The sequence below is a fragment of the Mobula birostris genome, chromosome 8 (genome assembly GCF_030028105.1).
Source record: "Mobula birostris isolate sMobBir1 chromosome 8, sMobBir1.hap1, whole genome shotgun sequence".
Taxonomy (NCBI): Eukaryota; Metazoa; Chordata; class Chondrichthyes; order Myliobatiformes; family Myliobatidae; genus Mobula; species Mobula birostris.
The window spans coordinates 103860685-103885895 of NC_092377.1; the positions used below are offsets into that span (position 1 = coordinate 103860685).

Consider the following 25211-nt stretch of genomic DNA (forward strand, 5'->3'; position numbering starts at 1 on the left):
AGTTGGACTGAGTGGCCTCTCAACTGTACATTGGGCCTGTGCCAGGGACAGTGAAAACCTGAGACACAGGATTTGAAATAGAACTGATTTATTTGTCACAGATCCACAATATTAAACTCCAGTTGCATTAAAGATTAATATCAGTAGACAAAACTTCTCCCATTCCCAATGATCAGGGTTCAAATCTAGGAGTGCTGAGGAGCCACAATATCTGCAGAATCAGACGTTAACAATCAGTCATGAACTTGTAACTGGATTCAGCCACCACAATGGTTAAAAATTTAACATACAGTTTATTTGAACTTTCTCCCTGATGGGAAGTTGCTGATGTTAAGCAAATGTGATGGTTGAGTAAATCTCTTTGCTCACTCAGAAGAGTGGCCTCTACTTATTGTGAACTCACTGGAGCATCACAAGGTGAGTTAATAGAATGAATCTCTTTGCACACATGGAACAGGCCATGTTAATGGTTAATGGTCTATCCCCAGTGTGAACTTGCTGGTGTATTCGCAGGTGTGATGGTCCAGTCAATCCCTTGCAAACTGAGAACCAGTGATTGACATCTCACTGCTATAAACTCCCTGGGAATTTACCATCTCAGATCACGGACATGTACAAGTACTTGGGTTCTTCATGCTATGATTGGTGTGCTGTCTTCCAAACATCTCCTTCTCCGCATTCAGGGATCAGTGGCATTCAAATGCTGATGAACTGACAGACACAGCAGAACTGACGAGCTGTTGTGTTTGAGGTACCCATACACAAATCACTTGCCTTTTATAACTTGTAAAAGGTTTACAATGGATGGCCGTGGATGAAGGACAACATTTATTTGAGATAATTTTAGTCTCTATGGTGGCATCTAATGTCATAGTGTTGCAGTGAGGCTCAACACAATTTGGAGGAACAACACTTTATCTTCTCACTGGACACAGTTCAGTCATCTGAGAACAATCTCAAATTCTCTGCCTTCTCTCTGCATCAGAATGGGTCATTTCTGCCCTTCATCAATCTATGACCTGGCTCAATTTGCCTCTCTCCATTCATGTCACCTCACATTCTGGGCCTGTCCCTCAGATTTACTAAGAACACATTGTATTTACACTGCTGTTTCTGAAGACTTTCTGATTATTGTGACCCTCCTGACATTTGATGGTGGTAAACTCCGAGTCAGCAATGCCATTCACCCTCAAGAGTAGGTGATGATGCTTTCTCGTTGGAGATTGACTCTGTGTGGTGTGAATGCCACTGGTCACTTGTTACTCAGTACATTGTTATGTACCCGGAGAAAACAGAAAACAAACGTGGTCTCAGTGGCAGACAGTCAGAACCACAGGATGCTGAACAAAGTGATTTCCTGAATGAGAAAAGGTGACACAATGACTTTGTCCACTGTCCATTCCTCTCCAGAGATGCTTCCTGACCCATTGAGCTCCCCGGTGTTTTATGAGTGGCTGGAATAAGTGGGTCGATTTCAGACTGGAAGGAGGTAACTTTTGGAATTGTCTAGGGATCAGTTCTTGGCCACAGTTGTTCACTGTTTAATGACCATAAGGAGGGAACGAGATGTGAGATGTCCAAGTCTGCTGATGACACAGAGACAGTGGAAGGAAATCTGATGATGACATTGTGATTCTGCATTAAGTGGTTCAGACGGCAGATGGCTCTTTGGCCTTTACTGCACAGGGAGTGGAGTTTAGGAACGGGGCGGTGTAGTTCCCAATGTACACGGTGTTGGTGAGAACTGATCTGGAATTCTGTGCATGGTTTTGTTCCCTGAGCTAGAAGAAACAATAAGAGTAACATTGGAGTCAGTCCAGAGGAGATTCATCAGGAAAATTCCTGGGATGATTTACCAGCAGAGAGGAGACAGTTTGGGCCAGGATTTAGTGCATAGTCACATACAATCCTAAGGGGGCTGATAGGATATCTGTTGTGCATCTTGATAGGCCATCTCTCTTCACCAGTGAGAGAGCCATGGACAGGGGTTGGAATTCTGGGATTCTATGTGTGAGTGAACAATCTGTGGGATTCTGTGCCCCTGAGGGTGGGGAGACCGGGTCATTGGGAATATTTGAAGTGGAGTTAGATAACTATTTAAGGGAGTGAGGAACTGAGGGGTGGGGAACAGGCATACAAGCTGGATTCAGCGTGGATCAGCTATGATCATGTTGAATAACCATGACCTTAAGACAGGGGAGCACAATTAGGTCATTCAGCCCATCGTATTTGCTCTGCCGTTCCATCATAGTTGATTATGATCCTTCTCAATTCCGTTCCCCTGCCTTCTTCCCATAACCCTTCATTTCCAGCCATCCGTGGCAAAGAATTTGACAGATACATACACAACACGCTGGCTAAAGAAATTCTTCCTTATATCTATTCTAAAGGGACCTCCCTCTATTTTGAAGCTGCGCTGTCTGGTGCTGAATTTCCCCCACTATAGGGATCATTATTTCTACATCCACTGTTGGCCTTTCAATATTGGAGATTCTCCTCATTCTTCTAAACTTCAGCACATACAGGCCCAGAGCCATACACCGCTCCTTATACATTAACCCTTTCAGTCCTGGAAATGTTCTTCTGAACCTCCTCTGGATCCTCAACCCCACCCACCTCCCTCCCCATCTCTGGAACAATCTACTACACCCAACCCTACGTCTTGTATGCCTCAATCTCCAACCCCCCCCCCCCCCCCCCAGTACCCTGAAACCTCATTCTTAATAATTGACTCTAACATCTTTCCAAACACTGAGGTCAGGCTACCTGACCTATAATATTATTTCTTTTGCCTCCCTCCCTTCTTAAAGACTGGAGTAAATTTCCCATTTCCAGTACTCTAGAACATTCCAGTAAATAGTAATGTTTAATAGATCATTAGTAATGCCTCCATAATCTCTTCAGCTACACTTTTTCTAAACCCAATTGTTATGTTGTGCCTAGTTTGGATTGTTATTTTATTTCTCATTACTAGATCTCACTGCTTTCTCGTGGGCTCACAGCTGTTGTTGATTGTTCATTATCGTATTGTTAGGCAATTAGATTTCATCATCAAGGCAGCCATTTTATATTGTTTGTACCTTTCATTTCGTAGTTAGATGCACTTGTTAGAAGTTGAAGGAATTTTAATCAATATTTGAATCTGTCTTCCATTAGAGTGCTGAGAAATACTGTCTTTTTACACCGGCTCCTTGCATTCTGTAACACATTGGTGAATAATGAAATCACCTTCAAGTACAGCTACATCGAGACTGGAGTTATCTCTGTCTAGATCGAGAAAATGCGGAAAACTCTTGAACGAGGGCACAATACCTGTGGTGTTGTCCATCTGGTCCAGGTGACCTTTATACCTTCAGACCTTGCAGCTTCTCCTTAGTAATAGCAACTGCACTCACTTTTGCCCCCTGACACTCGAATTTCTGGTTTTCCGCTGGTGTTCTTCACAATGAAGACTGATGCAAAATACTGTTTTCGGTCACCCACCATTTATTTGATCCCCTTGCTACCTCACCAGTGTCATTTCCTAGCAGTCCGATAATCACTCTCACCTCTTTACCCTTCTTGTTTCTGAAAGAAACATTTGGTGCCCTTTTTTATATCACTGTCTAGCTTACCTTTATATTTCATCTTTTTGTCTTGTTATTGTGTTTTCCGTTGCCTTCTCTTGGTTTTTAAGGCTTCCCAATTCTCTACCTTCCCACAAATTTTTGTTTTATTATATGCCCTCTCTTTTGTTTTTCGGCTGTCTTTGACTTCCCTTGTCAGTCACGGTTGTTTCCTTCTCTCGTTAAAATACTCCTTCAGGCTCTATCTACCCTGCACTTTCTGAATTGCACCAAGAAGCTCCAGTCATTGCTGTTCTTCGCCATCCATACACGTGTCCCCTCACCATCAACTTTGTACAGCTCCTGTTTCATGCCTCTGTAGTTCCCTTTACGCTGTTGTAATACTATTACATCTGACTTTGTCTTCTCCCTCTCAAACCGCAGAGTGAATTCTATCATATTATAATCACTGCCTCCGAAGAGTTCCTTTCCTTAAGCTCCCTAATCAAATCTGTTTCATTGCACCACACCCAATCCAGAATTCCTTTCCCCTCGTGGGCTCAACCACCATGCTTAGGCACTCTGTTGTTTCATGCTGTCATCTCCTACAGTGTGTGGCATCCGCTGGGGCCTAGACCAAGCAGATGCACTCAAGTTGGATTTATTGTGCCTTTCCCACCATACACAATGGAATATTCAATTTCTACCTTATTCTGTATATTAGGTGCATTCAAATATAACACCTTCAGTCCTGTATTCATCATCTTTTCGATTTTACCTCTATTTTAATGATTGACTTTAAACAGGTCAAAAAGGATGTAAATTATGAAAAGGCACATTAGTATGAATAATATGACTCATAATATTGAGTGGTGGGCACGTGGTCAAGTGGTTAAGGCATTCAACTAGCGACCTGAAGGTCGTGAGTTCAAGCCCTAGCCAAGGCAGCGTGTTGTGTCCTTGAGCAAGGCACTTAACCACACAGTGCTCTGCGACGACACTGGTGCCAAGCAGTATCGGCCCTTGCCCTTCCCTTGGACAACATCGGTGTCGTGGAGAGGGGAGACTTGCAGCATGAGCAACTGCTGGTCTTCCATACAACCTTGCCCAGGCCTGCACCCTGGAGAGTGAAGACTTTCCAGACGCAGATCCATAGTCTCACAAGACTAACGGATGCCTTAAAAAAAAATTGAGTAACCCCAGCTTCTGAGACTTCAATGAATCCAATGAAATCCCAGCCATCACTGCAATGTTCAAAGTAAATTTATTATCAAAGTACAGATACACCATGTACAACCCTGAGATTCATTTTCTTGTGAGCATACTCAATACATCCAAGTTTTCAAACAAAATTTTTGTAAAAACTTTTAAATGATCATGAAGAAACAAGTCTTCACTCATTCTTGGACTCCCAAAAGAACCCAGGGATCAGAAAATCTTTGAGATCCCACAATACTAACAGGTATGCAAAGGACAACAAACTCTGCAAATTGACTGATGTACAGTTGAAGTCAGAAGTTCACATATACCTTAGCCAAATACATTTAAACTCAGTTTTTCACAATTCCTGACATTTAATCCTAGAAAACATTCCCTGTCTTAGGTCATTTAGGATCACTACTTCATTTTAAGAATGTTAAATGTCAGAATAATAGTAGAGAGGATGATTTATTTCGGCTTTTATTTCTTTCATCACTTTCCCAGTGGGTCAGAAGTTTACATACACTTTGTTAGTATTCGGTAGCCTTGCCTTTAAATTGTTTAAGTTGGGTCAAACATTTTGGGTAGCCTTCAACAAGCTTCTCACAGTAAGTTGCTGGAATTTTGTTCCATTCCTCCAGACAGAACTGGTGTAACTGAGTCAGGTTTGTAGGCCTCCTTGCTCACACACGCTTTTTCAGTTCTGCCATCAAATTTGATGTAGAACAAGTCAAACGTAACTGCAGTCAGCTCATCTTCTTTGTCAGTCTGCAGGAAATTCAAGGGAAACCTTTGCACCCAGAGATGGTGACTGTTTGAAACCTATCATCACAGGGACAGCGAGAGATGAACAGCATGGATGGATTTAAAAGGAGTGTCATGGAACAGAAATACTGACAGGGACCAGATGGGCTGTGTTGACTTCCTTCTGTACACTGGGCGTGATGTAGATTCATGCAGTACCTGACACAGTGATTAAAATAGAACTGATTTATTAGTCACAGATGCAGAATATGAAACTCCAGTCCCATTAAAGGTGAACATCAGCAGAAGAAACTCCTCCCATGCCCAGTGACCAGGGTACAGAACTGGGTGTGGTGAGCAGCAGCCATAATTGCAGAGTTCAACACCGACAGTCACTTTTGAACTTGCCTCTGGATTCAGCAACTGTGATGGTTAAACACCCAGCAAGCAGCTTATTAAACCTTTTTCCCAGTGTGAACTCGGTAGTGTTTCACAAGGTTGGATGACCGAGAGAATCCCTTCCCACATTCAGAGCAGGTGAACGGTCTCTCCCCAGTATGAACCAGCTGATGTGCATTCAAGTGAAAGGACTGAGTGAATCCCTTCCCACAGTCTGAGCAGGTGAATGGCCTCTCCCCTGTGTGAACTCGTTGATGTACCTTCAGTTGAGATGAGCAAGAGAAACCCTTACCACAGTCTGAGCAGGTGAATGGCTTCTCCCCAGTGTGAGTTGACTGGTGTGCTAGTAAGTGGGATGACAGAGTGAATCCCTTCCCACAGTCTGAACAGGTGAACGGCCTCTCCCCAGTATGAACTCGCCGATGCACCTTCAGTTGAGGTAGCTGAGAGAATCCCTTCCCACAGTCTGAGCAGGCAAATGGCCTCTCTCCTGTGTGAACTCGCTGATGTACCTTCAGTTGAGATGATCGGGAAAATCTTTTCCCACATTCTGAGCAGGTGAACGGCCTCTCCCCAGTGTGAACTGACTGGTGTGTCAGTAGGTGAGATGACAGAGTAAATCCCTTCCCACAGTCTGAGCAGATGAAAGGCCTCTCTCCAGTGTGAACTGACTGGTGTGCCAGTAGTTGGGAGGACTGAGAGAAACCCTTCCCACACTCTGGGCAGGTGAATGGTCTCTCCCCAGTGTGAACTCGCTGATGTACTTTCAATTGAGATGATTGAGAGAATCCCTTTCCACAGTCTGGGCAGGCGAATGGCCTCTCCCCAGTGTGAACTCGCTGATGTACCTTCAGTTGAGATGATTGAGTGAATCCCTTCCCACAATCAGAGCAGGTGTATGGCCTCTCCCCAGTGTGAACTCGCTGATGTGCCTTCAGATGAGAAGACTGAGAGAATCCCTTCCCACAGTCTGAGCAGTTGAATGGCATCTCTCTAGTATGAACTGAGTGGTTTGTCTGTAGGTGGGATGGCTGAGTGAATCCCTTCACACGGTCAGAGCAGGAGAACAGTCTCTCTCCAGTGTGAACTCGCTGGTGTACCTTCAGTTGAAATGACTGAGAGAATTCCTTCCCACTGCTTGAGCAGATATATGGCTTCTCCCGAGTGTGAATTCGTTCATGAGTCAACAGATCAGATGACTGAGTGAACGTCTTCCTACACACAGAACAGTTGAAAAGTCTCTCTCCCTTGTGAACTTGCTGGTCTGTCTGTGGGTCGGCTGAGTGAGTGAATCTACTCTCAGACACGGAGCAGGTGAACAGCCTCTCACTGGTGTGAATTTTCCGACGTATCGTCAGCTTGGATGACAGAATGTATCACTTCTGTCAGTCAGAACAGGTGAACCCTCTCACTGTGGTGTGATCATGCTGATGTATCTTCAGGCTGGATGACAGAATAGATCCCCTCCCACAGACAGAGCAGATGACTGACCTCTCCCCAAGATGAACTCTGCAGGTCAGCTGAGTGAGTGGATTTCTTCTTACACACAGAGTAGGTGAATGGCCCCCCTCAGCACTGAACACACTGCTCAGTCGTTGGATCAGCTCAGTCAGAGAATCTCGTCTCACACATAGAGCAGGTGACTAGCCTCTCTCCCCACTGTGAATTCACTGGTGTGTCGTCAGATCAGCACAGTAAATGAATCTCACACACAGAACTCATGAATGGCCTCTCTCTTCACAGTGAACTCACTGGCGTATCTGTGGTTTGGCTGAATGAACTTCTTCCCATACACGGAGCAGGTGAATGGCCTCTCTCCCCATGGTGAACTCACTGGGATCTCAGCAGGTCGGCTGAATGAGAGCATCCCTTGTTGTTGTGTTTGAGATTCCCCTACGCACGTCCTTTGCTGTTTCTAACCTGTAAAAAATGTTTACACAAGACATCAATGGGTGAAGGACAACACTTCAGATGAGACAAGTTTTAGTCAGTATGGTGAGCTCTGACACTGTTACAGTGAGATTCAACACAAGTTGGAGGAACAATTCCTCATTTTCTAACTGGGCACAGCTCAGACATCAGTACTGACCACCGAATTCTCTGTTTTTCTGTCTGTATCAGAATGGATGATTTCTGCCTGTCTTCAATCTGTGGCTTGGCTCAGTTTCTCTCTCTCCATCAGTATTATTTCAAGTTCCAGTCATATCCCACAGCGTCACAAAGAGCACATGATATCACATGGCTGTTCTTAGAGATTTCCGAATTACTCTAACCCCTCCCCCAGGTGACTGATAGTGGTGAACTCATTGACGGCAATGCCAATGAACATGAAGTGGGGTGGGTGGGGGGGAGTAGTCTTTCTCATTAGAGTGTGGCACTTTAGTGATGTAAAATCTACAGGTCACTTGTTACTCAGTGAAAAGTGTTTGATATCACGACGTACCCAGATCGAACAGTACAAAACATACTCTCATGGGTAGAAAGGCACAGAACAAGAGGATGAACAAAGTTGATTTTCTCAAGAATTAAAGCCCATGAAGGATTTTGTTCCCCCTCCCCCCCAGTGCAGCACTAATTGGTATTTTCATTGACCTGGAAAGTAGACCATACATCCGATATTAACTCGGAGTTATTTTGTTCCAAGTTCCTAATCCTTGGATTGAGATAGTTGGAGCTCCACAGTATTTGAGAGATCCATCCACTCCTATTCCCTCCATCTGTGTTTCCAAACATGCCCTACAGACTGGTCGGGAAACACCGGAAGTGTCACCCACGGCTGCCCCTATACCCAGAAAAAACAATTAACGAGAGACCCATCTATCCAGGGCCTGGGCATGGATCGAGGGGCTAAGGGAGATGGAAAGGACCAGGACTGTCCTGGGTTTGCAGGGCCACAGTGTGTCTGGAGCTCGCAGTAATTGTTTCTCACTTGTGGTGCGGACTCTGGTGCTGATGAATCTCCCGCCCAGAGCCCCGATCCTACCTTCTTCTTCTTTTGTGCTGATGGCAGCTCGCTCCTTCGCATTACTGCCACCTTCTGTAACAGAGTATGAAGGCAGCCATGATGGGGATCAGATCCAAACTCCCAAACCAGTTTTAAATAAAAAGTTCACCAGGGACCCACGAGACTTAACCGTCCCTGCCTCAGGTGCCAGAATATCCTGCAAACTAGGCACCCCAGAGTTTCCCAATAATTGCCCAAACAGCTTCCCACATTACAACAAATATCTGTGGTATATCACACCCTGATCACACGTTCCACAGTCTCTGGGATCTTACAAAAATCACACCACCCGTTCCCATGCTTAGCAACGAGTGCCAGAGTGCAACCCCGTACGTCCAAACCTCAGTCTCGTAACCCACACATATTCTCTCCTAGTCCTTCCCAAAAGGTGCCTCCCCTGGACTGATGAAAACAAATTCTACTATCACCTCCCTCTCCCACAATTTCTGCTATTTCCCAATCCCAACCAACCTAATACAAGATTTGAGATCATACTTTCCCATATTGACTATAATTTCTGTCTCCGACTTAGTAAGTGGCTGTTTTGCGAGAACATAGGCCGATTCATTACCCGATACAACTACATGAGCAATTACCCAACAAAACTGGAATACTATTCCCGTACTCCCCAGAACATATAATTCACTTCCATTCCTCACCCTGCCCATCGAACGTTTCGATTCCAAGCTCTGCAGTACCGAGGCAGAGTCTGAGCAGATCACGACTCTGTTCAGCTTAACTCGTTCATCCCAATGCAGAGTGACGATAATGGCCATAAATTCTACCGTATAGACGGACAACCCATCTGTCAGCCTTTTCCCCAGCTCCACATTAAACCAGGGGAGAGATATCCCAGAGCTCACCCGGTTACTAACCGGGTCTTCAGCACTATCTGTAAAGATCGGCAAAAAGGAAACACACTGCTGCCGTAAATGACCAGACACCCTCTCGCCACCTACAAGATCCTGACTGTCCCCAGTAACGTCAAACCTATTCCCTCTTCTGGAAATTTCCACAGGAGCTCCAGGCTAGGTCACAGTTGCGCTAATCCGTAAATCCCCAAGACCCCATCTCGGAAATATTCCCTAATTATCCGCCCAAAACATTTATTAACTCCGCTACCCGATCCTACCGGCGCTCCCTCCGCCAGAGCCTTTTGTCCACTGAGCGCATGCGCGATGTTCGGAAACCAGCTGTGACTTATACGCATGCGCATTTAATCGCCGGGTCACAGGCGGCGAATTCTGGAGCGCGGAGACCTCTGGGTAGGCAAGCTGCCAATCAGAATCAGGTTTAATGTCACCGACAGATGCTGTGGAATTTGTTAACATTGTGGCAGCAGTACAACACAATACACAAAAGATAGCTGTTTATTACAGATAGGGATCCTTAATGAAGACAAGGGCAACAGTCCAGTCCCTGTCATCAAACTCCTCTGAAACTTGTCAGAATTGTCAATTTTACGTGGATATTGGCTAATTGAAATCTTGTGCAGCTTCTAATCCCTTATTTGCAAACATAGAATACTTACCATGATACATTTTTGCAGGTCACAATGACCAACACAAAGTCCTGGAGTAACTTAGCAGGTCAGGCAGCATCTGTGGAGGGGAATAGAACATAGAGGTCTCAGGCTCAGACCCTTCATAATCTGCTCTCTACGTCTCCCTATTCCCCCTCCTCCACTATTCCCACCCCGTTGCCTGTCTCAGAGTCACCCCCTTTCCTTTGTCTCTCCACACCCCTCTCCCCCAAGTAGCTCGCTTTTCTCTCCCCCGAGTCTTTGGGATACAACACCTCCGTCAGCAACCCCCCCCCCCCCCGCCCTGTCTCTGAGCTGCCCCTGTCTCCCCAATATCTCTCATCCATTTACTCCCTCTCTCTTTCACTGAGTTGCTCTCTTCTGCCCTCCCCCTTCTATCCCCGCTCAGTCTGGTCCCCCCCTCCGTTCCTCACCCCTCCATTCTATATCACCCACTTCCCCCAACCCCCACAACCTCCATCACTGGGTCACCTCTAAACCCGTTCTAAATCTCCACTCATGGGTGTCTCTGGATTACCCTTCCTTATCTCCCTGAGCCCCATCTTTTGTTCACCCACTTACCCACCCGGGCCACTCCCCTTCTCACCTCAATTCACGATTCTGGATCACCCCTTTACCTGTGTCTATCCACCACCCCTCTCAGCATTCTCCACTCATCTCTATCAATGTTTCCCTCTTCTTCCTTCCTGCCCCTTCCCCCCCTCTCTCCCCATCTCTTGGTTGCCCCATTCCATCCTCACCCCATCTCTGGGTCACCCTCTTCCCTACCCCTGCTGTTTCTGTGTCACTCCACCCACCTGCATGTGGATCGCCACTTTCCACTCTTGTGTCTCGCTCAGGGTCACCTCCTTTTCACTTCCTCTCCCACCTCTGGATCTCCCCTTCCCTCCCCCCATATCCTATCCCTCTGCTCGGGATCTCAATTCCCCTCCTCCCTGTATCTCCTTCTTCCCTGCCCCATCTCTGGCTTTTCCCCCTTTCCCCCTCCCTGTCTCTTCTCCTCCCCTTCCCAGTGCCCCTTGTCTCTTGGTTGCCCCTATGGACCCTCTCTGGGGCTTTCCACCCTATCTCACCCCCCCATCCTCCTCAATTCCCCATCTGTGTCACTGCCTTTCCTTGTCTCAGTGACAGCCCCTTCCTCACTATGTCTATAGGATATCCTGCCTCATGTTCATGCCCTCGTCTCTGGATCACCACCAGCCTCATCGCTGGGATTTTGCCTTCTTCTTCTTCCCCACATTTCCAACCAACCAACTCCCCAAGTCTGGGAAGCCTCCATCCCCCAACCACCGAATATGAAACGTGCCTTCAAGCCCTCTGTCGCCCCTTGTTCCCCCCCGTTCCATCCCTCCCACCCACCTTTGGGATGTACCCCCCTTCTTACCCACCCCACCTTCCAATTTGGGGTGCTCCTTCTGCCCCGACGTTGGGATACCCCCCTTCTCCTGGCCCTTCCCTCCCTTCCGTCTCTAGTCACTTTGCTTCCTCACATCCCCCATCTTGTCTCTGTAATGACCCTAATGTTTATCTCTTCTCATGTCTGGAACTCAAACCCTTGCCTCGTTCTGAGGAACACCTCCCTACACACAATCAGATAGCTCTAGTCACCAGAATGCCACAGATCTAGCCCTCAGCAGACCACAAACCTCCAGGTTCATCTCTGGCTTTTGATTTGGGTATCTACAATATGTTCTTGTAGGCACACATGCATCCACACATGTTTTAATGAAGTCAGTGGCAACTGTGGCGTAGTCATTCAGAATCAAAGAGGAATCCCTGAATACATTCCAGTCGACTGGCTCAAAGCAGTCCTGTAAACGCTCCTGTGTTTCCCTTGTCCATACCTTCTTGGTCCTCAACACTGGTGGTGTGGTCTTCAGTCTCTGCCTATACTCAGGGAGTAAAAGTACAGCCAGGTGATCAAATACTGCTGGTGTTTTCCACAGTGAGGATTGATGCAAAAATGGCCAGCTTATCTTCAAATTTCATCTAATCTTTCATTGCTTTTTAGTGACATTCTGTTGATTTTTATAAACTTCCCAATCCTCTAGCTTCCCACTATTTTATCAATATTCCATGCCTGCCCTCTCCTTTGGTTTGATGCTCTCTAACTTTCCTTGCCACCCACAGTTGCCTCATCCTCCCTTTATAAAACTTCTTTGGGATGAAGCAATCCTGTGTCTTCTGAATTACTCTCAGAAACTCCAGCAATTGGTGCTCTACCATCATCCCAGTTAGTATCCCCTTCCAATCCATGTTGCCAGCTCCTCTCTCATGTCCCTGTAGTTACCTTTCATCATCATCATTACGTGCCGAGTCGTATGATGTGGGTGGTCAAGGTCTCCATCACCGTGATTGTTCTTGGCAAATTTTTCTACAGAAGTGCTTTGCCACTGCCTTCTGCTGGTCAGTGTCTTTACAAGATGGGTGGCCCCAGATATTAACGATACTCTTCAGAGATTCTCTCCCTGGATTCAGTGATCACATGACCCAAACTTGTGAAATGCACCTGGTGGTCATATGACCATCCACCAACTGCTCCCATGGCTTGACGTGACCTGATGAAAGGGCTAAGCAGGTGCTATACCTTGGCCAAGGGAGAACTGCAGGCTAGTGGAGGGAAGGAGCACCTTTAGTGGAGACATATCTCCATCAGCCACACAAATTACCCTTACTCCACTGTAATATCCATACAACCAGTTTTAGCTTCTCCCTGTCAGGCGTGGCCTCAGTCTCTGTCGGTCACTGTCCCTGGGACTGTGTGATGGGACGGTGTGTGGGTTGATCCCTACCCTGTGTCTGACCCTGTCCCTGGGAGTGCGTGATGGGAGAGTGTGTGGATGGAGTTTCACCCTGTCCCTGGGAATATGTGATGGGACAGTGTGGATGGAGCCTTGTCCTGTGTCTGACCCTGTCCCTGGGACTGTGTGATGGGACAGCGTGTGGAGGGATCCCTGTGTCTGACCCTGTCCCTGGGAGCCTGTGATGGGATGGTGTGTGGAAGGATTCCTGGGTCTGACCCTCTCCCTGGGCATGTGTGACATGATGGTATAAAGGAGTTTCGCTCTGTGCCTGACCCAGTCCCTGGTACTGTGTGACGGTACGGTGTGTGGAGGGATTCTTTTGTCTGATCCTGTCTCTCAGAGTGTGTGATGGGAGAGTGTGTGGATGGAGTCTCACCCTGTGCCTGACCCTGTCCCTAGGAGTATGTGATGCAACAGTGTGGATGGAGCCTTGTCCTGTGTCTGACCCTGCCCCTGGGAATCTGTGACCTGACAGTGTCTGGATGGAGCCTCACCTTGTGTCTGATTCTGACACGGTGAGTGTGTGATGAGATTGTGTGGAGAGAGCCTCACCCTTGTGTCTGAACCTGTCCCTGGGATTGTGTGAAGGGATGGTATTGGATGTATTTCCACACTGTGTCTGCCCCTGGGTGTGTGTGATGGGACAGTGTGGGGTGAGGATCAGGACTAGATGTCTCCCATCTGTTAGCAGGTGAAGCTGCTGCTGAAATCTCCAGTTCTGGGAGGCCCACCGGAGGTTTCTCCCAGAGTCGAGGGTGTGTTGCTGCTCCTGGTGTTTACAAAGGCTTGTGCAGTGCTGGGGATTCCGGCGGATTGTCAGTCCCTCTTGCCCTCTCTCCCAGGGAATCAGAATCAGGTTTATTATCACGGGCATGAGATGTGAAATTTGTTAACTGAGCAGCAGCAGTTCAATGCAATACATAATCTAGCAGAGGGAGAGAAAAATAATAATATAATTAAAATAAAACATAAAAATAATAAATAAACAAGTTTTAATATAAAGTATTTCTGTTTTTGCACGTTTATTTAATCTTGTGAATAGATTAAATAAATGTGCAAAAACAGAAATACTTTATATTAAAAAAGTGAGGTAGTGTCCAAAGATTCAATGTCTATTTAGGAATTGGATGGCAGAGGGGAAGAAGCTGTTCCTGAATCGCTGAGTGTGTGCCTTCAGGTTTCTGTACCTCCTACCTGATGGTAACAGTGAGAAAAGGTCATGCCCTGGGTGCTGGACGTCCTTAATAATGGACGCTGACTTTCTGAGACACCGCCATAGGAGGCCTTAGCTATGTTTCACTCGTTTCAACTGAAACAGGCCCCGCCCTCCCAGGGGCCCACGACTGACATGCAAAACTTTAATGCACAGCTCCCAGACGCCACAATATTCTCCTGCTATTGCCAGCCGAACCACCAGTCGGCGCTCGCTGACTGACATCTGAGAAAATACATTAAAATATTTACTTCACTTGTAAACATCGCTCCTAGCAAAGAAGGCTACTTTTCAATGAGAGGAAAATGAAACGCTCCTATCCTAGTGGTGCTGAAAAATGGAAAATATTAGGCAACAAAACAAAACATCTAAATAGTCTCCCAAAAATTACATCTTTCTTTGGTCCAGCGTCTGTAAAAGGCCTGCCGACTGCAGTTTGTTGCTGCACCATCGTCACAGCATGGGGCTGCAGTGCCAAGTGACAGTGTAAGTGGTACAGGAGATGCTGATAATCAGAGCAATGAAAATGAGAAGAACAATTCTACTCAAACAGATGGTGATAATGATGACCAAACTTTGTTTGATGAACAAGCATGATGACAGTCCTACAACTGAGACAGGTGAGGGAGATACCACCACCAGCACACCAGACAGAGAGAAAGCCCCACTAACATTCACAGACACCGATCCGGCACGTTGGCCAACGCATATTACCAGTGACCAACGGATCGACGTTATTAGGAGACATCCAGTTCAGTTTCCACAGAGCCAATCACGCCGTCACTTTACCAAGGAGAGATATCTTATGAAGATGAAAAATAGAGAAACCATTTGTAGGTCATGGTTAGTGTACTCAGAATCATCTGATTCAATCTTCTGTTTCTGCTGTACCCTATTTGGCAAGCGAAATCACAGTCTCACTTGTGGAGGTTTCAGAGTGTGGGAGCGACTCACTCTCACACTGCAGGATCATGAGAAGTCAAATGCGCACTGTGCCGACATGGATAGGTGGCGTGAGCTGGAAACGCGCTTGAGAAAGCGTAATGCCATTCACAGCACAAACCAAGAAATGTAAATGTTGAAAAAAAACACTGGAGTGATGTCTTGAACAGGTTCATTGCCATAGTCTGTCACCTTGCAGAACGAAACCTTGCTTTCTGTGGCCACAATTCCACCCTACATGAATCAAATAATGGGAACTTTCTAGGTCTGGTGGAGCTGCTTGCCGAGTTCGACCCAGTGATGAGCGAATGTGTCAGACAAGCAGAGAAAAAAGAGATTGCTGACCACTACATGGGGAGGAACACACAAAATGCGTTAATCACACTTATTGGAGACAAGACACTGGAAGCGATAACAGAGAGAGAGTAAAACAATCACGTTACTACTTGGTGATAATGGACTGCACCACTGACGCTGCACACATAGAGCAGCTCACTGTGACACTGTGCATTGTCACATGCCAAGTAAATGTCGGAGCTACTGTTAGTGAGTATTTTGTCCGTTTCCTACCAGTGCTTGACACAACAGGCTCAGGCCTAACCGACATTTTTTTAACGCATATGGAGAAGTTAGGATTAGATATCTCAAAATGCAGGGGGCAGGCATATGATAACGGGAGCAATATGCGGTGGAAAAGTAGCGGGGTGCAGAAGAGGGTGCTAGATATTAACAAAAAGCACCGTTCATGCCTTGCGCCAGCCACAGCCTAAACCTAGTCATTGTCGATGCTGCAAAATCAACAGTGGAGTCTGTGAGCTTCTTTGGGGTGCTGCAACGTCTATACACACTATTCAGCTCATCGACACAGAGATGGGTGCTTTTCAAGGAGAACGTGCCACAGATGACCCTCAAGGCCATATCCAAGGTATGCCGCGTGGAAAGTGTGAAAGGCCTGCGCTACCAGCTTCCCGATGTTGGCAATGCGCTCCTGTCACTGATTGAACATGCCACACAGAAAGGTGATAGTGAAACCACATCTGCAGCCCGAGGCCTAGAACAGGAGATCATGCCATGGAAATTCCTGCTGACTGTTATCATCTGCTACAACGTTTTACATGAGGTGAATGGTGTCAGCAAGCTGCTCCAGAGCCCACGTGGGAATCGATGTGCCACAGCGCGAGGTGGAATATGTTCTGAAATTTCTCAAGGAATACAGAGAGAATGGCCTTTCATCTGCCCAAACAGATGCCAGAGACATAGCTGAAGAGATAGGGATGCAAATGGTCTTTCCTACTGCACGAATCAGAAAAGCAAAATGCCAGTTCCAGTGCGAGTCCCAAAGTGCAGATCCTTCCCTGACAGTGGCACCCGAGGAACGGTACAAAAGAGAGGTTTTCCTTCCACTAGTGGACTCTGCCATCACAGGCATTAGTGAGCACTTCAAGCTGATGGAGTCATTTTATAGTCTGTTTGGCTTCATTTATGGAAGAGAGGAAATGAAAAAAGCTACCCAAAGTCACACACTGAAAGACAGCTGCGTAAACATGGAGAGGACACTTGGTGATGTGGATGCTGAGGACCTTTTGCGCGAGGTGTCGGCTGCTGTCAGTGCCGTGCCTGCAAATGAAACCACTGGCCTGCAAATTCTGAGCTACATTTACAGCAACAATCTGGTTGAACTGTATACTAACTTCACCATTGCTCTAAGACTCGTGCTGACAGTGCCTGTGACTGTAGCGAGTGGAGAGAGAAGTTTTTCGAGGCTAAGACTCATCAAAACGCAACTGAGGACAACCATGCTCCAGGAGCATCTGTCAGCTCTTGCTCAGATATCACTTGAGCATGAAATAACAAGATCGCTGGACAAAGATGAGCTCATTAAAGCGTTCTCAGCACTCAAGCACAGGAGGGTGGTGAAGTTCTAGTGGTAAGTCATTTAACACATTTTTAGCAGAAATAAAGTTTATAATTAAAATAATAAAATAAACCACGTATTTCACTCAAAATGTGTGTAGGCGATTAGGCGGCGTTTCCACAAATCGCAATTTCTCTCTCGTGATTGCGTCCCCTCTCTCTCTCTCACTCTCCTCCTGTTCGCTCTCCAGGCCTTACGTGAGCTGTCCGTGGTGCTAAAAGAGCGTGAGACGCAGTTTGTTGTAAACTTTCAGACACTGTTCATTGAATAAATAAAGTGTGTATTTTCATTAAATATGACATTGCTTTTGCTATTAATTTAATTAGAGGGAAATTGTTTAAGCTGTTCTTATGTCAGCTGATACCTAACACATAGTGCCATTCAATACAGACTAGTTGCTGAAAAGGGCGAGGCTTCTCACTCCAAAGCAGAAAATATCATTGTTCCAGCTTTTAATTAAGAGAATTGTTTGGATGATGTTGAGCTGTCTGTCCATTATGCTATAAGTGCAAATAATGCATTAACGTTTAAGTCCGAAATTATACCATTATTGATGCAAACCAACTTGAATATTCACTTTTTTTCTTTCTTTTTCTTTTGGGAAGCGGGGGCACGGCCCCACATTAACTCTTGAAACCGGCCCACAGATGCTTAAGGCCGCCTATGGACACCGCTACCATAAGATGTCCTGGGTACTTTGTACCCAAGATGGAACTGATTGGATTTACAACCTTCTGCAGCTTCTTTCGGTCCTGTGCAGTAGCCCCTCCATACCAGACAGTGATGCAGCCTGTCAGAATGCTCTCCACAGTACAACTATAGAAGTTTTTGAGTGTATTTGTTGACATGCCAAATTACTTCAAACTCCTAATACCTCGTAAAGTATAGTCGCTGTCTTGCCTTCTTTATAACTACATTGATATGTTGGGACCAGGTTAGATCCTCAGAGACCTTGACACCCAGGATCTTGAAGCTGCTCACTCTCTCCATTTTTGATCCCTCTGTAAGGATTGGTATGTGTTCCTTCATCTTACCCTTCCTGAAGTCCACAGTCAGCTCTTTCATCTTACTGACGTTGAGCGTCAGCTTGTCGCTGCGACACCACTCCACTAGTTGGCATATCTCACTCCTGTTTGCCCTCTCGTCACCACCTGAGATTCTACCAACACTGGCTGTATCGTCAACAAGTTTACAGATGGTAATTCAGCTATGCCTAGCCACACAGTCATGGGTATTTAGAGAGTAGAGCAGTGGGCTAAGCACACACCCCTGAGGTGCACCAGTGTTGATTGTCAGCGAGGAGGAGATGTTATCACCAATCCACACATTGTGGTCTTCCAGTTAGGAAGTTGAGGATTCAATTGCAGAGGGAGATATAGAGGCCCAGGTTCTGCAACTTCTCAATCAGGATTGTGGAATGATGGTATTAAATGCTGAGCTATAGTCGATGAACAGCATCCTGATGTAGGTGTTTGTGTTGTCCAGGTGGTCTAAAGTCCTGTGGAGAGCCATTGAGATTGCGTCTGCCGTTGACCTATTGCGCCGATAGGCAAGTTGCAATGGGTCCAGGTCCTTGCTGAGGCAGGAGTTCAGTCTAGTCATGACCAACCTCTCAAAGCATTTCATCACTGTCGCTGTGAATGCTACCGGGCGATAGTCATTAAGGCAGCCCGCATTATTCTTCTTTGGCACTGGTATAATTGTTGCCTTTTTGAAGCAAGTGGGAACTTCCACCCATAACTGTGAGAGACTGAAAATGTCCTTGAATACACCTGCCAGTTGGTTGGCACAGGTTTTCAGAGCCTTACCAGGTATTCCATTGGGACCTTCCGCCTTGCGAGGCTTCACTCTCTTTAAAGACAGCCTAACATCAGCCTCTGAGACGGAGATCACAGGGTCATCAGGTGCAGCAGGGATCTTCACCACTGTAGTTGTGTTCTCCCTTTCAAAGCAGGTATAGAAGGCGATGAGTTCATCTGGTAGTGAAGCATCGCTGCCATTCACACTATAGGGTTTCGCTTTGTAGTAAGTAATGTCCTGCAAACCCTGCCAGAGTTGCCGTGCATCCAATGTCACCTCCAACCTCATTCAAAATTATCTCTTCGCCCTTGAAATAGCCCTCCGCAAATCATACCTGGTTTTCTGGTACAGGTGTGGGTCACCAGAATTGAATGCTACAGATCTAGCCTTCAGCAGATGACGAGCCTCCTGGTTCATCCATGGCTTTTGGTTTGGGAATGCACAGTAAGTTTTTGTAGCACACACTCATTCACACGGGTTTTAATGAAGTCGGTAACAACTGCAGCATACTCATCCACGTTTGAAGTTGAATCGCTGAATACAGTCCAGTCCACTGATTCAAAGCAGTCCTGTAGGCGCTCCTGTGCTTCCCTTGTCCAAACCTTCTAGGTCCTCACTACTGGTGCTGCAGTCTTCAGTCTCTGCCTATACTCAGGGAGTAGAAGTACAGCCAGGTGATCAGACTTCCTGAAGTGAGGGCATGGAACAGCACGGTAGGCATTCTTGATGGTGGTGTAACAATGGTCCAGTGTGTTGTTTCATCTGGTATTGCAAGTAATCTGTTAATGGTAGTTACTTAGTGATTTTTTTCAGACTGACCTGGTTAAAATCTCCGAAAATGGTGGTGAAGGCATTAGAGTGCACTGTTTCATGCAGGTTGATCCCTTTGCTCAGATCATCTAAAGCCTGATTGACATTGGCCTGAGGTGGACTGTAAACTGCTACCAAAATGACCCCAGAGAACTCCAGTGGTAGGTTAAAACGGTGGCACTTTGCTGCTGGATATTCCAGGTCTGGTGAGCAGAATTGGGACAGCACTGATATATTTGTGCACCAAGATGAGTTGATCATGAGGCATACTCCTCCACCTCTGCTTTTGAGAGGCTCTATAGATCTATCCTGAGGGGGTATCATAAACCCGTCGATCTGGATTGCTGCGGAAGGGGTTAACCAGGATTCCGTGAAACAAAGGACACACACGGTCCTAATGTCCCTCTGATTCATCACCCTGGCTCTGAGAGCATCGATTTTATTCACCAGAGACTGGACGTTCTGACTGGGTGAGTCACCGCCTTCTGTGATCAGGACACACTGGGATGTTGGGACCTGGAGAGTGGTCAGGGGTGAGGGGTGGGGAGTGGGGCTCTGCCACAGGGTGAGGGTGGGTGCAGCTCCTTCAGGGGTGACTGAGACAGCCCTTTCAATCTCAGTGACAGACTGGGTTGTGGCTGGCAGGGTGGGGAGGGGCACGGGGGAGTTGATCTGTGTTTCACGTGTGCTGTCTCCACCGGTTGTGAGATTTACAAGAGTATGAGCTCTCACACACACACACACACACCTGACACACTCATACACGCCACATGTGCAGACAAATATATATACACATGCATACCCCCGCTCTGACACAAGTACACACATATTGTGAAGGCACAAATGCACACCACTTGTGCACACATTGCACCCAACACATGTGTAAACAAATACTAACATAATACACATATTTACAACAAGCACATGCAACACGTGCACACTATCTCCCACACAGGACACACACACACACTGATACATACACACATACTCCACCAATAGAGACTCATACTCATACCAAACCAAGCACATGCAGTCACCTGCCACACATGAACACGTCCGACACACACACACACACACCCACACACACTCGGATGTGGGTGCAGCCACACGTGGAATCTCCCTCATGTCCGACGGCGCTTCTGTCCTCAGAACCAGTTCCCGACCCCCTCTGTCTCCGGATCTGATCACAGTCCGTGAGATCGAACCCATCCTGATGCCTCAAGTGGAGGCTTGTATCAGGTCCCGACCAGCGGGCATGGACAGGGATTTGGGAATTCTGTTGGGATAAAGTCGAGATTCAGAGGATTGGGCTTCGGTAACTACTGTAAACGCAAGAGAGATGAGCAACACACACAAATGCTGGAGAAACTCAGCAGGTCAGACAGCATCTATGCAGGGGAATAAATAGTCCACGTTTCAGGCCGAGACCTTTCATTATGATGCTAACGACGGTCTTGGCCTGAAACATTGTTTAATGCTGCCTGATGTGCTGAGTTCCACCAGAATTTTGTGTGTGTGAATTTGGTAATTGATTTGAGATTAAGAGGTAATTTAGAACATTGCATTGCTAGTAATTTCTGATCCAGGAAATTGCAATTAAATGGTTAATCGGAGTGTCGTGTTGATATTAAGTGGGAGTTTGGGGAGGTGTATTGATGGTGAATGGGGATTTGAGGAATTGTGTTGGAATTACTTGAGGTTTTAGAAAATTGAACTGTTAATAAGTGAACATCCAGTGAATGAAATGAGGATTAAATGGGTATTTGGAGAATTAAGCAGGGATTTGGGGAAGGGTATTGTTAAATTGGAATTTGTGGAAATATATTTACAGGCAAAATAGACAATGAGCCTCTATCAGATTTCTCCACATCCTCCACCACTCCAGAGAAAATAACCCAAGTTTATCTAGTCTCTTGTGATAGCACATGCCCTCTAAACCAGGCAGCATCCTGGTAAACCTCTTTTGCACCCTTTCCAATGTCTTAACATCTTAAATAGTGTGGTGACCAGAACTGTATGCAATACTCCAAATGTGGCCTGACCAGAATTTTGTAAAATTGCAACATAACCTCATGACTTTTGATCTCCATGCCTCAACTAATAAAAGTGAGCATTCCGTATGTCTTTCTAATCATCTTATCAACCGGTGTAGCCACTTTCAAGGAGCTATGAGCTTGGGTCCCAAGATCTCTCTGCTCAACAACACTATTGAGGACCTTGCCCTTAACAGTGTACTGTCTCCTTGCATTTGCCCCACCAAGATGCAACGCCTCACATTTATCTGGGATAGACTCCATCTGCCATTTCTCTGCCCATATCCGCAACTGATCTATGTTACGCTGTATTCTTTGCCAGTCTTCTACACCATGTACAACTCCACCAATCTTAGTACCTTGGTATCAGCCGCGAGCTTACTAACTGACCCATCTACATTTCATCCAGGTCATCTACATACATCACAAACGGCAGATGTTCCAGCTCGGATTCCTGTGGAACACCACTAATCACAGAGCTCCAGCTCAGATAAGTCCCTTCAACCACTACCCTCTGTTTTCAATGCACAAGCCAGTCTGAATCCAAACAGCTACTCGCCGCAGAATTGGCTCTCCCTAATTAGGCCATGGGATTCCAAAGGTTCATATGTCCTATCCCTAAGAATTTTCTCCAGTAATTTCCCTACAACTGAGGTGAGACACGTCGGTCTATAGTTCCCAAAATTATCCCATGTGTCTTTCTTAAATAGAGGTGCAACAATAGCCACTTCCCATCCCTCTGGGACCTTGCCTTTGATAGAGAGGACACAAAGATACTGGTCCAAAGCCCAGTAACCTTGTCTTTTTCCTCCTTCAATAACCTGGGGAAATTCCCAGCTTGCCCTGGGAACTTATCCACCCTAATACTCAGTAGGAGGCTCAACAATTCCTCCTGCTTGACCTCTAACCACCTTCACATATTTATACACTCAGCACTGATCTCCTGGTCCTCCATATTCATTTCCTTGGTAAGTAATGAAGCAGAGTACTCATTAAGTACCTCACTCACATTCTCGGCAACCAAGCAAATGTTCCCTCCTTTATCCTAGAATGGTTCCACCCTCTTTCTCTAGTTATCTGCTTGCTCTTGAAATAGGCTTAGAACGCCATGGGATTCATCCTAATCCAAGGACTTTCATGGCCACACCTGCCTTTCCTAATTCCCTTCTTATTTCTTTTCTGGCTTCCTTATACTCCTCATGTACTTCTTTTGATCCTAACTTCCGAAGCTTTACTTACTTTTCATTTTTCTTCTTGACTAAATTCATCACCTCTCTGGATGATGCACTATCAATTACTCCAAAAGACTGGAAGTAGAGTAAATACTGAAAGGCTTTTATTAACAGTAAAATGGGTCCTCGTCCATGCTGTGTCTGTCCTGGACTGAGGGAGGATCAGCGACACAATTGCCTTTATTCAGGGGTCTGTGGGAGGAGCCACAGGAGCAGTCAGCAGAGGGGCGTGTCCAGACAGGTAACCCAGTTACAACCTATATACATGGTTTACCACACTGGACATCCAAGGTTCTCTTATCTTTCCATCCCTGTTCTTCCTTCTAACAGGAATATACCTTTCCTAGACTCTGTACAGTTGATCTTTAAACAACCTTTCTATGTCTGATGAGAACTTGCCAGAGAAAAAGTGTTTTCAATTAATGCTTCTTAGTTCCTGGCTAATGCCCTCGTAATTTGCCCTATTCCAATTTAAAACTCTTCCACAAGGACCTTGCCTCTCCTTATTTCCAGCTATCCTGAAAGTTAAGGAGTTGTAGTCACTGTTCCCAAACTGTTCACCCACTGAAAGGCTCTATGACCCAACACCACGTCCAGATCAACCCCTCCTCTCATTGGACCATCCACATATTGATTTAAGAAACTTTCTGGATACACTTAATAAATTCTGTCTGAACTAAACCCCTTGCACTAAGAAGGTCCCAGTTTATATTAGGAAAGTTGAAATCACCCATGACAACAACCCTATTATTTTTAACATTTCCTTAATCTGATTACATATCTGTTCTTCAATGTCCTGGTAGCTATTGGGGAGTCTGTAATACAATCCCATCAGTGTGGTTGCACCCTTCCTGTTCCACCCAAATGGACTCAGTCACTGACCCTTCCATTATTCCTACCCTGAGTGCAGCTGTGATATTGTCCTTGATTAGTAGTGCAACTTCCACCCCCCTTTACCTCCTCCCCTATCTTTTCTAAAACTTTGAAAACCTTCTCCATTAAGTACCCATTCCTGCCCTCCTCTCAACCAAGTTTTAGTAATGGCTACAACATCATAGTTCCATGTACTGATCCATGCTCTAGGTTCATCACCCTTCTCTCTATTCTCAGTCAAGTAGCTATGTATGATGAAAGTGGCAGGCTTTCAGGGAGAGGCCAAGTGTCTGGGTCACCTGATTTAACTGGCTTGGACCAGTCAGATTTGAAAAGAACAAAAGGTAAGGAGCTGAGGGCAAAAATCACAGACCAATGTTGGTTGTAGCCCTGGACCACAGCCAATAAGATGATGACCCAGAGAGTTTAGGTGACCTCGAGCCAACGGAATGGGAAAGCAAATCTGAACTAATACAAAGTATATCTTTTTAAAGTAAGGAGATGCAAATGCAAAGGAGCAACAACTCTCCAGAGACCAACCATCACGGATGTGGAGGACCCCACAGCCATGTGGAGATCAGAGCAGGACCATGAGGAACACCTGTCCAATGTAGAATGCTTTCCCCGGTATTGCCTTTTCTGTTCTTTGACTGTTCATGGAAACTTAGTAGGTGTACACACAGGTATTCACATGCTTTTTAGCGGAGACGATATAGGTACTTGTTGGTAAATACTGCATAGATTCTCTTTGATCAATATTACTGAGAGGCAATCAATCCTTATAATATGAGCAACCCCAGTGGTCTCCTCCTTGATAGTAATTTGATAAATCTATCTCTTTCCCAGTACCATTCACAATTATAGCATTATGAACGTGGGTCACTTAAGGATATCCAAGTCTTCTCATGATATTTGCCCATATTGTGAACCCTTTTCGTGGGGTAGGTTAAATTATTTCCATTCTTTTAGTTGCTCATCTAAGAGCCAATCTGGTACTTGATGTGCATCGTTGTACTAAATTTGTGTCAATCATGGCGAGCAGCCAACTAGCATGTGTAGCACAGACGTCAGTTTTATACATTTCCTTAAAAATCAGGAGGTCAATGTGGTCAATAATCTGATTTATTGTATCTTGAAGGGGCTTCAGAAATGTA

The 25211-nt window shown here is 45.9% G+C and overlaps 1 protein-coding gene across 1 annotated transcript; it reads right to left on the bottom strand.

Moving 5' to 3' along the window:
* Nucleotides 1-4820: 4820 nt before the first annotated feature.
* LOC140201556 (uncharacterized) lies at nt 4821-7253 on the bottom strand. Its single transcript, XM_072265842.1, has one exon. The coding sequence runs from the start codon at nt 6875-6877 to the stop codon at nt 5945-5947; it is 933 nt and encodes a 310-aa protein (XP_072121943.1). The 5' UTR covers nt 6878-7253; the 3' UTR covers nt 4821-5944.
* Nucleotides 7254-25211: the final 17958 nt, after the last annotated feature.